This window comes from Pongo pygmaeus, chromosome 13, assembly GCF_028885625.2.
Source record: "Pongo pygmaeus isolate AG05252 chromosome 13, NHGRI_mPonPyg2-v2.0_pri, whole genome shotgun sequence".
NCBI lineage: Eukaryota > Metazoa > Chordata > Mammalia > Primates > Hominidae > Pongo > Pongo pygmaeus.
In genome coordinates, this window is record NC_072386.2 from 81,797,981 (window position 1) to 81,812,481 (window position 14,501).

A 14,501-nucleotide genomic window follows, 5' to 3' on the forward strand; every position below is an offset into this window, starting at 1 on the left:
TTTTCACTAAGAAATAGGTATTGTCAGTGATTCCCTGGGGGACTGCTTAAAAAACAGTCACAACAAAGCCTCGTCCCATTCATCAAGGCTGCGGAATGAAAATGCATCCTGGCAGACGTACTCCTAGAGGACTCACCTTACCTTCTAGCACCAGGGTGGGCAGCTGTGTCCTCACTTGCGTTGGGGCATTTCATCATGAGTTGTAACAAGCATCGCTACCAGAACAGTTATGCCAAGCACTGGCCTCCTCTTTACATAGCAAGCAGGACAGAGAGGCTAAAATGGACTGTTTGTATGGGAGAAAGCTAGAGTGCAAGAGTTGGCTATGACCTATTCTCTCCTGCTGCATAAACAGCAAATGGGGCAGGACAAGAGGTCCCATGTCTTTGAGCTGCGCTTTTATTGCCATGGGTCTTACAAATTTCTCCCTATCAAAAGACCATTCTCAAAATAGTATGACCTACCAAAAATGGTGTAAATAGCACCCAATGCACCAAAGCTTCATTAAAATACCACCTATGATAGGGATAAGAAGAAAGGGGAAAGGTTCTTTGGGGTTCTGAATGTGGTTTAATTCCTGAAATGCTGAGAAACACAGGTGGGTAGCAAGCCTGCAACAGTGCACACCCCTGCAGTGGGGAGGATGCCCAGTGAAAACAATAAAACAATCCCATCACACGGACTCCCAAGAGTGGGTTTCCACGAAGGCTTTTGGTTTTATTATTCTTTTTTTAAACAAACATACATTGGAAATAGTAAAGGTTTCTAATTGAAAAGAGACCTAATGCATAGTTTCTCTGCAGCATAGAAGACCACCTGTTTCCAAACTTCAAGGTTAGGGCTTTGAAACATTCGCTGCTAAATTATCGCCAGCTGGCTAGCTAGTTAGGCATATTGGTGCACATTGGTATCAAAGGTGATTATTTTTTGCATTTAGCAAATGAGCACTATTACTTTTTTGATGTATTTTTAATTCAGATTGCTCAAAAGTCTTGTTATTTCAAGGGAGCCTTATGTCATACCACAAACATTGATACCTCCTAGTGGAAATGGTGGCTGTGGGCTCCCTAGTAGAGTTAATGGATGAAGGCTGAGATACTTAGATACTGGGGACATCAGGGTTATGGAGCAAAGTGTTATGAACAATAGCTACAGAGAGCTCCAACGCTCCCAAAGCAACTCATAACTATAACACAGATAAAGTTCCAAGGTCATTTCATCACCTATGTGAAAATGCAATACTGAATGTTTTGGCTCTCTGATGCATTTTGTTGTTGTTTTATTTATTATTATTATTATTTTTTGAGACAGAGGGTCGCTCTGTCGCCCAGGCTGGAGTGCAGTGGTGCGATCTCGGCTCACTGCAATCTCCGCCTCCCGGGTTTGAGCAATTCTCCAGCCTCAGCCTCCCGAGTAGCTGGGACTACAGGCACGCGCTACCGCATCCAGCTAATTTTTGTATTTTTAGTAGAGACAGGATTTCACCATGTTGGCCAGGCTGGTCACAAACTCCTGACCTCAGGTGATCCACCCGCCTTAGTCTCCCAAAGTGCTGGGATTACAGGCGTGAGCCACTGCGCCCAGCCTGTTGTTTTCTTAATCCAGTACTTTAATGTTTTACTGTCCTAGAAATGCCCTGGGTTTTCTCATGCTATTTCATAAGAGAATATGCTAGTTTTCATTGATGTCAAGAAGGCAACAGAAATGCTCCTGGGGAAGATCTCCTTACAAATAGGTTTCATCTCATCAGTAACAAAAATTAGAAAAGTCTTTGGTCAGCCCATGGAGGTGAGTTACCCTGAACCTACGAAAATGTCTCTTTGTAAGAGCAAATTGCATCAGATGACAAAACAGGAATCAATTTCTCTTAGAAAAAGTTATTAATGTGTTAAGACTACTCTTTTAGGTTTTATTCAGGCAAATGCTCACTGAACCTAAAATACTTTAGGGGACTCTGATGGGAGGTTCCTTTGAACGCTGGTTGGTTTTGTCCTTGTTTTTAAAGAGAACTCAACACAGCAACTGTGTGCTTATGATAGTTCTACAAACGTGTTCACTTTTCTTTCCATCTATTTGTATAACATGTACAATCCTTGGGGAAGAGCATGTACAAAAATGTCTTCTAAGTAATCCCTTTACAAGGTAAACAGACTGCTAGGGGTTCAACTTATGTTGAGAAGTAAAATTACAGCATCACATAGGTATTATTACATTACTCTGAAGAATGCATGAACTGCCAGATCACATTTTCTAACCTGAAAATTAAACTTCTTTCACTGATAGTCATGATCAGTGCCAGCTTTCAGGACGCTGTGAAATTGCTGGTGGCCACAGCTACTTAGCTGTGATGCCACGGGGGATTACTGACTTGGTGCTTTTCTAATATAGAAACAAACTCAACATAGAGTCAAAGTGCTGTCTTGTGAATCTCTGCTCATTTCCTGGACACCTTCCGTTTCCTGAAGCAGACCCCTGCCCCATTGGCATGGGAAGGTGAGCCAGGCCAGCCATCTGCTTCTGCTTCTCCCTCATAGGCTCTTTCTTTGGTCCATCTGGGGGCACAAGCTCCTGGGTCATCTTGGCTGGCTTTTCTGTGATTTGCAGAAACCTGAAAACCATCACATAATTTGGCTTTGGAATATGATTAAAATTATGCAGGGACAAATGACTGAAAGGACACAGGGCTGGTGTGGGTCAGACCCACACATCTGGGGCCAGCCTTGGACAAGCCCTTTTTGGGGAATTTGAACTTTAAAAACTTGGTTAACATGAGATTCATGTCAGTCTAAGGAGACCAGGGATGGCATGTCCACCTAATGTCCTTGTACTGGGGGTTCAGTCTGAACCCACTTGTATAACCTGTTACCTGTGTGTTGTATGGAGATTCTTTGTAGGTACCACATGGAAAACACCTGCAACACAAATTCTGTGTAACATAGAGATGTATGAATATACAAGCATCCATTCTACGCACAGGAAATGTAGTGTAAAATCATCAAAACACCATTCAGAGGCACATGGAGAATCACACAGCATTGTGTGGCCCAAGACCTTCCCTCTCTGTGAACAACAGGGAGGGTGTCTAGGATGCAGCAGAAGGCAGTGGATGATGTCAGCAGCTTAGTACATCTGAAAGACTCTGGAGCCCAAAGTGGACAAGGCACGTTGTTTACACTGAAACGGTGTAGTGATTCCTTGGGCCCCCTCTGTAAGAGACATGCACACTGGGCAGGCTGTTGGTCAAAGTAAGGTAGCTCTCCCGAGTCACAGCTCTCGAGGGTCCCCTGTGGAAGCGATGCATGCAATAAATAAGAACACAGCCGCAGAGCAGGGCGCATGGAGACCATCAGTTGCAGAAGATCCCATTCTGAAGTGCTGCATTCTTGTCCATGATGCAGGATGAGGGGGCTGTGTGGGGCAGGTCTTCCTTGACCTTCGGAGAGTGGCTGCTATTGTTGCTGCTGCTTGATTTACTTCTGCTTGGGTCGAGCGCAGGCTGGATGGGTGAGGCGCGGGCCCCCCGTCCCCTGACCAGGCAGTTGCAGACCAGACGGAAGAAGGCCCGCCGCATCTCCTTGCTGGCCAGCGTGTAGATGACCGGGTTCATGGCCGAGTTGAGCACAGCCAACACGATGAACCACTGAGCCTTGAAGAGGACGGGGCACGCCTGCACCCTGCAGGCCACATCAATGAGGAAGAGGATGAAGAGTGGGGACCAGCAGGCGATGAACACGCTCACCACAATCACCACGGTCCGCAGCAGTGCCATGGACCGCTCCGAGTTGTTGTGGTTGGCCACCTTACGGCTGCTGGACTTCACCAGGAAGTAGATACGTGCGTAGAGGATCACGATAGTCACCAGGATGGCCGTGAAGATGCTGATGCAGAAGGCGATGTACTTCTTGGAGTAGAGGGGCAGGATGGTAGAGCAGTCAGGGAGATTGTGCAGGCAGTTCCAGCCCAAAATGGGCAGGGCGCCCAGCGTGAAGGCAATGAGCCAGCACATCCCGATCAGGAGGAAGACGCGGTGCTTCTTGTTGGCGTCGTAAGGCCTCATTTTGATCATCGTCAAGTGCCGCTCGATGGCGATGGCCAGTAAGCTGCAGGTGGACGCCCCGAGGGCCACGAACATACTGCCCTCCCTGAGGAACCAGACCGTGGGAGACAGGCTGAACGTCTTCTTGCCAGACATCAGAATGTTGACCTTGTAAGCGATGCCGGCCAGCAGGTCGCAGAGAGCCAGGTTGCCAATGAAAAAGTACATGCGGTTGTGAAATTTATTGTTTTTCCAGATGGCAATTAAAACCATCAGGTTCTCCAAGACGATGAAGCTGCAGATGACCAAGAAGAGCACGGTGGTGAGCGTGCTGCCCTCGGAGGCCTCCTTCAGCCTGCCCGCCAGCTTCCCCACGTACTGGTAATGCTCCCGCAGGGTCTCGTTCCCCCGCGCAGGCTGGAGACGCGGCGGGAGGGCAGTTGCCATGACTTGGCATTCACAGACGATTAGCTCCAAAATCCACGAGAGGGCGCCCCAGGAACATTCATTTCAAAGGGAAGCGGGGCTGAGGTTCTGGATTCATTCAGCAAGGCGTGCAGGCCAGACTCCAGCGAGGGCGTTGAAAAACGGCTCCTGCCAACAGATAAAAAGAGGGAGCGACCATTGATAAAACGATCGCCGCCTACGGGGCCACGGCAACGCTGTTGGAGAAAGGCATGGAAAACGTGGAAGTACTGGGATAGCTCGCCACGTCAGGCTGCAGAGAGGGTCTTTAGACACAGGCTAAATTCCTAAGTGATTGGGGGAGACCATGGGAAGCGATTTGGTGTCTGGAGTTGCCAGGAAGGGAAATTCAGTGCATGAATTATTGAATCCTGTAACAAAGACACACAGACCCAAATACAGCTTCCATCTGGAAATCTCCAGGCACTAGAAAATGCTAACTAGTCCTCATCTAGGGCATGGGAGCTGGTGACCCATTATCCCAGTTACTCAGGGAAAAGCAGGATTTTCTCAGGACCAAAAAGCAGGATGGAATCTGAATGATGCCGGCTCAATTTCTAAGACCTCCCTGGTGAGTTTCACAGTGACATCGTGGGAAGCTCCCGCACTTCCCAGATGGCGTCCCCTGGATCCAGGCCCAGAAATCAGGTCTGAATGGGCTGTAGGTCGGCCTGGCAGAGAGCTCTGAGGCCTGACCATGCGGCCATCAAGGGACCAACAGTGCATGTCTGGGCAGTGCCCATGCAGACACCGCACTCGTGAGCAGCGAGTCCAGAGCCCAGCGAAGACAGAACATCAACCTGCAAAAACAGGACCCAAGTCTACAGACGATAAAGGAAGGACAGGAAAGCAGCGACAATCACACTGACTGAGTCGGGCTTGAAATTCAGAGCCCTGAATATCAAATAGAGCATGGGTGCATGTGAGCCAACAGAAGCGGCACATTTGGGAGCACTGCGAGAGAGGGAAAGTGGTGAGTGAAGGCCTCGATGGGTTCTGAATTCCAAACTTTTCCCCCACCAGACCTCAAACACTTGCACTCAACCACATCTGGTGATATCAGTCAGCCTTCTGTGATGTCGATGATGCCACACACCCAACTATCAAGGTAGAAACCGCTTTCAGTGGACTCACTTATTTTATTTTTTATTTTTATTAAAAATTTTTTTTTGAGATGGAGTGTTGCTCTGTCACCTAGGCTGGAATGCAGTGGCGCCATCTCGGCTCATTGCAACCTCTGCCTCCTGGGTTCAAGTGATTCTGCTGCCTCAGTCTCCCAAGTAGCTGGGATTACAGGCACCCGCCACCATGCCTGACTAATTTTTGTATTTTTAGTAGAGACAGGGTTTCACCATGTTGGCCAGGCTGGGCTGGAACTCCTGACCTCAAGTGATCAGCCTGCCTCAGCCTCCCAAAGTGCTGGGATTACAGGCATGAGACACCGCACCCAGCCATCATTTATTATTTGAGTATTTAAATATCTAATTAAGTTCAAATGAGGCTAATTTAAAAGAGCCTACTGTGTGTATCCAGTAAATTTTTTTTAACTTTTACAATGTTTGAACCACGGCCCTAAATTTGCTTCAGAGACACATGAACCACTCACCAATACTATGGGCTCTGCATTTTAGGGTGTGATAGACTCTGAATCTCATCCATGCATGAGTTTATTCCCAGGTACAAATCAGTCCCTTGAAGATTCAGGACTTGCCTGGGTGGGGCTGAGAAGCAGAGGTGGCTCCAAATGGTTTCTGTATCCTTGTGACCCTCCGGAGTGCTGAATGCTGTCAAAGCCCTCCTCTCCCTACATCAATTTGGGGGTCCTGGATTTTCTGAGATGGCCCCTTGCTTCTTTGCAAAGATTTTTTTTCCAGTGTCCTGGAGCTTGGTGGTGTTGGTTGTTCTGGAAACCCCGGGGGCGGAGGGTTGGCGGGGTGGGGTGGGATGTCTGAGCTGACGTCTGTGCTCTGCCTGGAACTGCCCTGACCCTTCCCAGCTGCCGCCTCCTGAAGTCACAGAGGCCTTGGGTCGAGGTCAGCTGGAATGCCAAGAGCTGGCAGAAAGGCTTATGCGTTGGCCAAGGCCCTCTGCTAACTGCAGAAAGAAAAAGCAGCCAAGTTCCAAGTCCAGGCTGATGATGCAGGATGAGAGGGGGTTGCCTGCCCAGATCTCTCCCATCACTCGTGAGCCATGACAGGCAGCGCAGGGCCCTGGACCTGCCTCCTCAAGCTGTGGCTCACCAATACCAGCCCTACTTGGCTTCCCATTCACCTGAGAAGAGACCATGTCTTGCCTGTAGGTTCTCCTGGAGGCAAACAGGACAGTCCAGTGGGCAGCCTTCCCCCAAGCCCTTCCCTCTCTACCGTTTCTGATTTTCATTTAAATCTTGCCCATCCTTCAAGCCTCAAGTCAAATTCCACTTGCTCTGTAACATTTTCTGGAATCATCCCAGCCCCTGGTGACTTTTCTCTGAGGCTGCATGCCACTTCTGAAAAAGTACTGCAAACTGTCTCTTTAAATGGGGCAATACCAGAGTCAGCAGCATTTTCTGAGCATTGAGCTTATCCATTAACACAGGGACTTTCATCATGGGTAAGTTCACAGTACCCTCCCCAGCATCCTGTACACTGATGGGTGCTAAAAAGATACTGTCCTTTTAGTTGTTTTTGTTTGTTTATTTTTTGTTTTGTTTTGTTTTTGGGATGGAGTCTCATTCTGTCACCCAGGCTGGAGTGTAGCAGCACGATCCCGGCTCACCACACCCTCCGCTTCCTGGGTTCAAGCGATTCTCCTGCCTCAGCCTCCTGAGTAGCTGGGACTACAGGCGCCCGCCACCATGCCCAGCTAATATTTGTATTTTTAGTAGAGATGGGGTTTCACCATGTTGGCCAGGCTGGTCTTGAACTCCTGACCTCAAGTGATCTGCCTGCCTTGGCCTCCCAAAGTGCTGGGATTACAGGTGTGAACTACCACACCAGGCCTAGTATTGCTTATTATTTCTTTCTTTATCTGTGAACAGGGACTGGAGAATCACTATTTCTGATGTTCACTTTGCACTTTTCACCCCTGATCAGGGGCCTCTCAGGGACACATGTGCTGTGCCCGGCATGCAACCTGGCATGAAGCCGGGTATGAGGACAACCCGGGCCCTCAGGCTGTCTCCTGCCACCTCCAGTACCACTGCACAGTGCTGATGGGGGCCGCGAGGGCTCTGCCATTTCCCACATGAACAGCCACTCATGCTCATGGAAAAGGCATGGAGCAAAGGCAGTCTGTGAGCAGTGCCCTGTGCCAGCATCCTCCCTCCCATAGCAACTGGGGCCAGAGCCCTCACCATGCTGCCAAATGAATGACCTGCCCGGCTCACATTGCAACTAGAGGGGCCATCACCTGGCAGACAGCCAGCTGTCCATGACACCACAGTGTCCTGGTTTATCCTACACATTGCTGGGATACCCACTCCAGTATGTTGGGTTTCTGTCCCAGAAACCGACAAGCTGCAGACAAACCTTGGTTCCAATGTCAGTGATTCCTGAGGCCCCTTTTCCCCAGCTCAAGTAGGGATTCAAGTACAGCTCCATGTTCCTCATCCTTTTAAGTAACACTGGCATGTTGTTATAATTCAGACTGTTCTTGTACTAACTCAGCTTGCCTCCTGTGCCTCAGTTTCCCCCATGACAACCTGACCCTACCATTTTATACATGTCCTGTCTCCTCTGAACCTTCTCCATACCTTTGCTTTTGCCATGCATCCAACAGCCAGATCTGGACTTGCTCCCAGGGATGGAGAGAAGAGGGTGAATAGACCCACGGCTTATACAAAAATTGAGCAGAGCAGAAAACAAGCAAACAATTAAAAACTAATAACTAGCAATAAAATAACCCCAATAAACATAGTATAAGATTTGCCAGAGACCCATCAAAATCATGAATCTTGAGGGCAAACATATTTTCCCATTAATGTTTGATTTATCATTTCCCTTATAATTAAATATTCATCCCTCAAGAAGCATATTTGTCCAGAACATCTTTTGTTAAATATGATTCTCTGCATTTTGCATAAGTGGAAGATATCTGGCTGTCTTTGGAATCTAAAAGCTCATTTTCTCTAGATTATCAACATTTACAAAGCAGGCCTCATCCCAAGAGTTAAGTGCTGGGCTAAAGGCCAGATTGATTTTGGATGTGTCTACACATTATTGCGCACGGTTAAAAGCATCTCATGGACAAGAGTTCCCCTCCGCTCCTAAGGGGTACCAGCCACAGACCTCAAGTTTGCTAGAAGAAAGCTCAAAGCCCACCCCAGCCTGAGGCTCCTGGAGTCAGTAAGCCCTACTCAGGGCAAGAAGGGAGTCAGCCACTCTGGCAGATTGGTACTAACACTGCCAGGCACGGCAGGAGTGCTGGGCACTGCAGGCACCAGCAGGCCTGGGAGGCTGACCTGCCCCACCACACAGAGATCAGTGAGACCAGCACCCAGGCCAGCAACAAGATGGGCCGGACCCTGCAGCCTTCCTTGTGCCCCTCCTAGTCACCACCTGTCCCCAAGCATGACCACTACCTGGGATAGGACTCTCCCCTAGGTGAGTTTAGCCTACTTCTGACCTTCACATGAATGAAACCCTGCAGGATACAATTGTGTCCATTGCTTTCCTCTCCCCATGATGCTTGTACGAGTCATGCACATAGATGCACCTGCATGATGAATATTCTTGCTCTCATGGTGTGGGTAGATACACTACCCTCTATTCATTCTTGTTTATGGACATGGGGTAATTTCTTCCATGGCCCATGTGTTGATTATCATCAAGTAGCACTGCTGGGATTGATTGAGGATGTTCTCTGGCGAACACATGTCCATGTTTCCGCAAGGCCGACGTTGATTTGTGAGCGGTGTGTTGGTGTCTGAGATGGGCTTTAACCATGACTCGGAGGCACTGGGTTTCCCAGACCCCAGCCAGCCCATCTTGCAAAACTGGTGTGGGGAGAAGGGGTGGCCCCTAACAGAGGGCAAGACTGATGCAGTATTAGTGTTCACCCTTTGCTTTATTCCAAAAGTAAGTGTCCAGAGCTGGCAGTGACGTTGTAAATTTGATCGTGGCTTAAATTCCACCTGAACACTTAGAAATAAAGCCAGATGCTGAGACATATGGCTCTTTGCAGACTAGTTTTGTATATATTCAGAGAGCTCGGCACATTACGGAAGACACAGGAGTATAGACAGCTGCAGGGTAGAGACGCTCCTCCTCATTAGCGGTGGTCTTCTAACCAATACAGATGGTGACACTGGGCTGCTCCCTCTGCCCACCTCCACGGCACATCCTTGCCTGGTCGTTCCACTCTCTTCCAAGTGCTACACTAACACATCTCCCTGACCACCTGGGCAGACCCTGTCCACCACCCAGCTCTTCAACAGACTTAAGTATTTGATTGTCTGCATCTTCAGTCCTTCCATGTTTACTGAGAGACACTGCTCACATCTGAACTTACCTGGGTTCTACTCAATAAAGACCCCATTAGCTAAGGGTTTTCATGTCATCCTCACTAAGCTGGGATCATCCAGTCTACCTCAAAGCATTTTAATACCAACACATTTTTTTTGTCAAGAAGGAATAAGACACCTTCTGGAAGATGAGTATGCAGTGGATGACCCCAAGTTAGACCCTGCCAAGGTCAGAGGTGCCTACCTTCCCCCAATTTCCAAGGAGAAACATTGCTGGGAGGAGGGTGAGCCAGAGAGAGGCGGCCAGATGGATTCCAGATGTGCTTTCTATACTAGCGATTCACTTTCTCTACCCATGTCAAGTTGAAAAATAAACAAACTATAAAAGGAAGAAAAAGAGAAAAAATAAAGAAAGTATTTCCACAGTCTGGTCTCCTTCCCAACACCCCCCTTTCTCTCTCCGCATAAAAGATAGGCACAATAAGATAGTAAGATAGCATCTTGGTCAGATGCAGGATGCTATATTTTTAATAGGCATGTACTCCCAGGGAAATTAACTAGTTCATCCTCCAAACTGAATTAAAACACCAAATATATGCCAACAAGCAAAATTTCTTGGAAAGCAAGATGTTTTTTTAAATTTCATTTAAAATAACTTGGAAAGGAAATAATGAGTCGGCCGTTACAAGGCTCCAGCAAAATTCCTTTGCTAATGAGTATTTTCCCTTGCTCTAGATTTCTTGGGTGACCTCGCTCTGCTTTTGGAGATAGTCCATTGCAAAATGCATGCTTCACACACCCGGCTGCACATGCTTGGCCCATTAATGCAGCTCCCCTGAGAAATAACAACTGTTACAGACAAACCAGGTGAGGGCTTTGTATCTTTTCTCCCTTCTCTTCTTCAAAGCATGCAAGTCAGTGCACTTCCCTGGTTAGACTTACTGTTTCCCAGTGGCTTTTCCCTAAGTCCTTCTCCATCACAAATAAGGCTGGGACATTATGAGCTATCTGGGCATAGTCCAGGGAACCCCAGATATGGAGGCTGTGCCCCAGGAAACTCAGGCCCCGGCCCCAAGCATCTGCCTCCGTGAACACCATCCTGAGCTTCCAGACTTGTGTGTGGGGAGGCAAGTGCGTCTGAGCCAGGAGGTGTTTGAGCGCTTTGCCTGTCCATGAGTCTTTTTAAACCTTCATTCTGCTGCTGCTTCATGACGGCATAGGATAAATGACTCTCAAGATTTCCACAGGGATGAATCCACAGGGATGTGGAAATAGGCACTGTGAGGTGGCTAAAGGCACATTCAAATAAGAGGCATCCTGCCCACGAAGGCTACCTGAGATCCTTCCTATCCCTTCCCAAAGCGGCAGCCTCACCTGGTGACTCGGCATGCGTGCCACCTTGCACCATGGACATAGCACACATGGTCCCATGGCAGCATCTGCCTTCTGAATGTACACAGGAGGAGACTGAGGCTGGGGGAGGGGGGGTGTCACTTGTTCTTAGTCACAGAGCTTGGAAGGGGCTGGGCCGGTGTCTGTGCCATCTGATTCCAGGATGTCACATTAGGGATGAGCTCTTTGGGAGGCTGCCACCTTGCCACTGGTTCTTTGCCTAGGTGGTGACAAGAGATTCTCTGGCATGTTTTAGAGACAAACTGCCTCATGCTCCCATGCCAGCAGAATGTTAGCATGTCATTCTGGGGCACTGAAATATCTGGAAAATTTTGAAGCCGGGAAAATGGAGTGGCATCTGCAAGGCCGAAGAGCACCATCCACTGCTTGAGGAGCGGACCCTCACCTCGCTGTGTGAGCTGACCCCAGTCTGGCCTGTGAGCAGTGAAGGTCCACTCACTGGGCACCAATCTGCACTGGACAATCTCGTCACTGATTTAACTCTGGCCTATTGTCTCTTACAGACACAGCTTCAATTCCTCAAAAATAGGATTCAAAAAAGGGAAGGAGACTTTATGCCCAGTAGCTATAACAGTAACATCAACTGAAATGTGTTATTAACTGAAACTAGATATGATTCCACTCAGTCTATTCTTTTTCTTTTTTCTCAAACATTATATATCTCCAAAAGCTTAAGGAAAATCTTAAGGCAATTAATTTGGCAGAAAACATATGGCAGAGGAATAATAGGAAATGCCTCCAAAACTGATAAGAAAGGAATTACGAAGCCAAATATGAAGAAACAGAAAGGTTCATAGAACCCACAGCACAGCACCCTGGTTCCAGCTAAGGTAAACAGACTGCATAAGGCTGGCGGCCTGGCTCTGGTAACACTTGGGAAACAGTACAAAGTCCTGGCAGTTAAAGGATTCTACAGCAGGGCAACCTCAGATTTTTCAAGATTGTGGCATGCTCAAATTCTCTTTTTTTGGTAACAAAAATATACCTACAGTATATAATAAAAATATACATACAGCACAGGTATTGAGGAAGATGAAAGAGATACCATGAAATCAAGTTAGTGTCATAATTTCCAGAAAGAGGAAACCCAATTCCTGAATTTTGAGAAATAAGATCCTTCGGCCACTATGTGAAGTTTCTTCTATAGGAAACTGTAGTCTCTACCCTTTCCATATGGTAGAAAATCAGAGACTCATGCATTTGAATAAAAATCACAATGATAAAGAGGAAAATGGCATTTTCAAAGATGAAAACTAGTTGAGAAATCATTCTCTCTAAATCTTAGGGGGAGGCTCTTAAGGGCTAGCTTCAGTTTGTATCTCTGGTGTTAGGTGATGGGAGTGACTTCAGAGGCCCAAAATGAGTGCTTACTGGTTTGCTAATGAAAAAAGCCTGATGTGTGCTTCTTCTTCAATGGCAACAAAGTTATTCAACCTAGCATTAAGGTCTGCATCCATGAAATAATACTTTACAGATATGAACACTTCCACAACTCCTCAAGCACACACACACACACACACACACATGCCCCGCACCATCACCACCTCCTCAACCAACACCAGCCCTGGGCATGGCCAGCTATCCTTGTTAGTCATGTATCTGCAGAACATAATCCTTCCCTTGTACTTTCTAGGAATTATATTTTTCTTAACCATGCCTGCAAGATTTTCGTCTATGAATAATAAACATTGAAAAGATAAATTATGAATATGTGGTTATATACAAAGTCTGTGACTTCTAATGTCCAGATTTTAGAATGATGCCTAATTCTGGAGGTCTCAGAGGTCCAAGTGGGAGTGGGTACCATGTATAGGGGGGGCCTCCATTTAAAAGTAACCTTCTAAAGAGCTCTCTGTTCCTGTAGCTCCCCTTTCCTTATTGGAAGGGTCAAAACGAAGTGTGTTCCCTTAAAAAATCCAACAAGAAGTTCCTCTCTTATATCCAAATATAAAAACACCACAAAGAAATATGCCATTGGGAGTGTCCAAAGCTAGAAAGTCAGAGGGAGAGAGAGAGAGAGAGAGACTGACTATTGGGAGACTCAAAAAGCCCAAAGCCCCTTCTCTAGCTGTTATCTCAGTTATGAACACAACGTACTGATTTTCCGTGGGAATCTCATTATTGCACTGTGAGGACTTCGCCTTCCAGCACCGATTCTGGCGGCCCTAATTGCCTTGTTTGAGAAATGTTAGGAAAAAACTAATTTTCCGGCGAATATTGTTTAAAAGAATGATTTTCCCAGGCTAACGACCACAACCCTCTCCCACGTCCAGCGTCCCCAGGCCCTGGCACTGCGGAAGCCTAACTTTTTAATTGTCCAAGGAAAACGACTGATGGAACTTCTCCACGAACAGCCTCTCCACTTTCATCCAGGTATTCAGGTCCAGCCCGTTGTAAACGCTCCAGGTGCGGTGGAAAAGGCCTCCTCCGCGTTCCTGCAGCGGCTCTGGGGGAGGGGTGCTGATGTGGAGCGTTCCGGCCGCCGTGGCGCGCCCAGGTCCCCTTCGCGCCCGGGATCGGTGGGGATTTTGTTGGAAAGGTGGGTCCTTCGGCCCCCAGCCCCCCACCCTGGTTGTGCGTCCGCGCGCCCCGCCCGGGCCCGCCGCTCACCTCCGTCGGCTGAGGGCGCTGGGGCCACCGGCATCCTAGCGGGTGGCGCGCGGCGGTGCCGGGGCGCCCGGTCCTGCGCTCGAATGCCAGCTGGGCTGGGAGGCCTGGCAGTCTCGGGGCTCGCGACGTCGTTCCCGGGCCTGGGGTCCTGCTCGGTCGCGTCCTGCCGCCGCCTTCGGGTCCCTGAGTCCCTGTTCCCTGTCCCCGGAACCGGCTTCCTCGGCCTCTGCCCGAGCGAGTCAGAGACTAAACTTTTCCAGCGGCCCGCCGGGGAGGGACCTGCGTTCCGCCCCTCCCCTCGCCGCCCCCGACTCCCGCCCCTCTCCCCGCCCCCCTCTCCCCGTCCCCCGCCCGCGAACCCGGCACTCCTCCAGCTCCCCACCTCCCGCTCAAGCCGCCTGGTCTCCGGGCGCCCCGCCCGCCCCTAGCCTGGACCCCTCCTCCCGGACCCCACCAATCCCCTAGGGTCTGGCTCGCCCTTCGGCCCCTGTCCCCAGGCCGGCCTCCAGACCCTGTCCTCATCGGGCGAGCTCC

At 48.8% G+C, this 14,501-nt stretch overlaps 1 protein-coding gene across 1 annotated transcript; it reads right to left on the bottom strand.

Moving 5' to 3' along the window:
* Nucleotides 1–692: 692 nt before the first annotated feature.
* On the bottom strand, nt 693–14,248 carry S1PR3 (sphingosine-1-phosphate receptor 3). Its single transcript, XM_054502230.2, has 2 exons — nt 13,968–14,248; nt 693–4,630 (listed from the first exon to the last, which is right to left on the bottom strand). The coding sequence occupies exon 2, from the start codon at nt 4,481–4,483 to the stop codon at nt 3,347–3,349; it is 1,137 nt and encodes a 378-aa protein (XP_054358205.1). The 5' UTR covers nt 4,484–4,630; nt 13,968–14,248; the 3' UTR covers nt 693–3,346.
* Between the last annotated feature and the right edge of the window lie 253 nt (nt 14,249–14,501).

What these genes read in the sequence shown, in the direction of transcription:
- S1PR3 (XM_054502230.2), bottom strand. Translation starts at nt 4,483, where the DNA reads ATGGCAACTGCCCTCCCGCCGCGTCTCCAGCCTGCGCGGGGGAACGAG.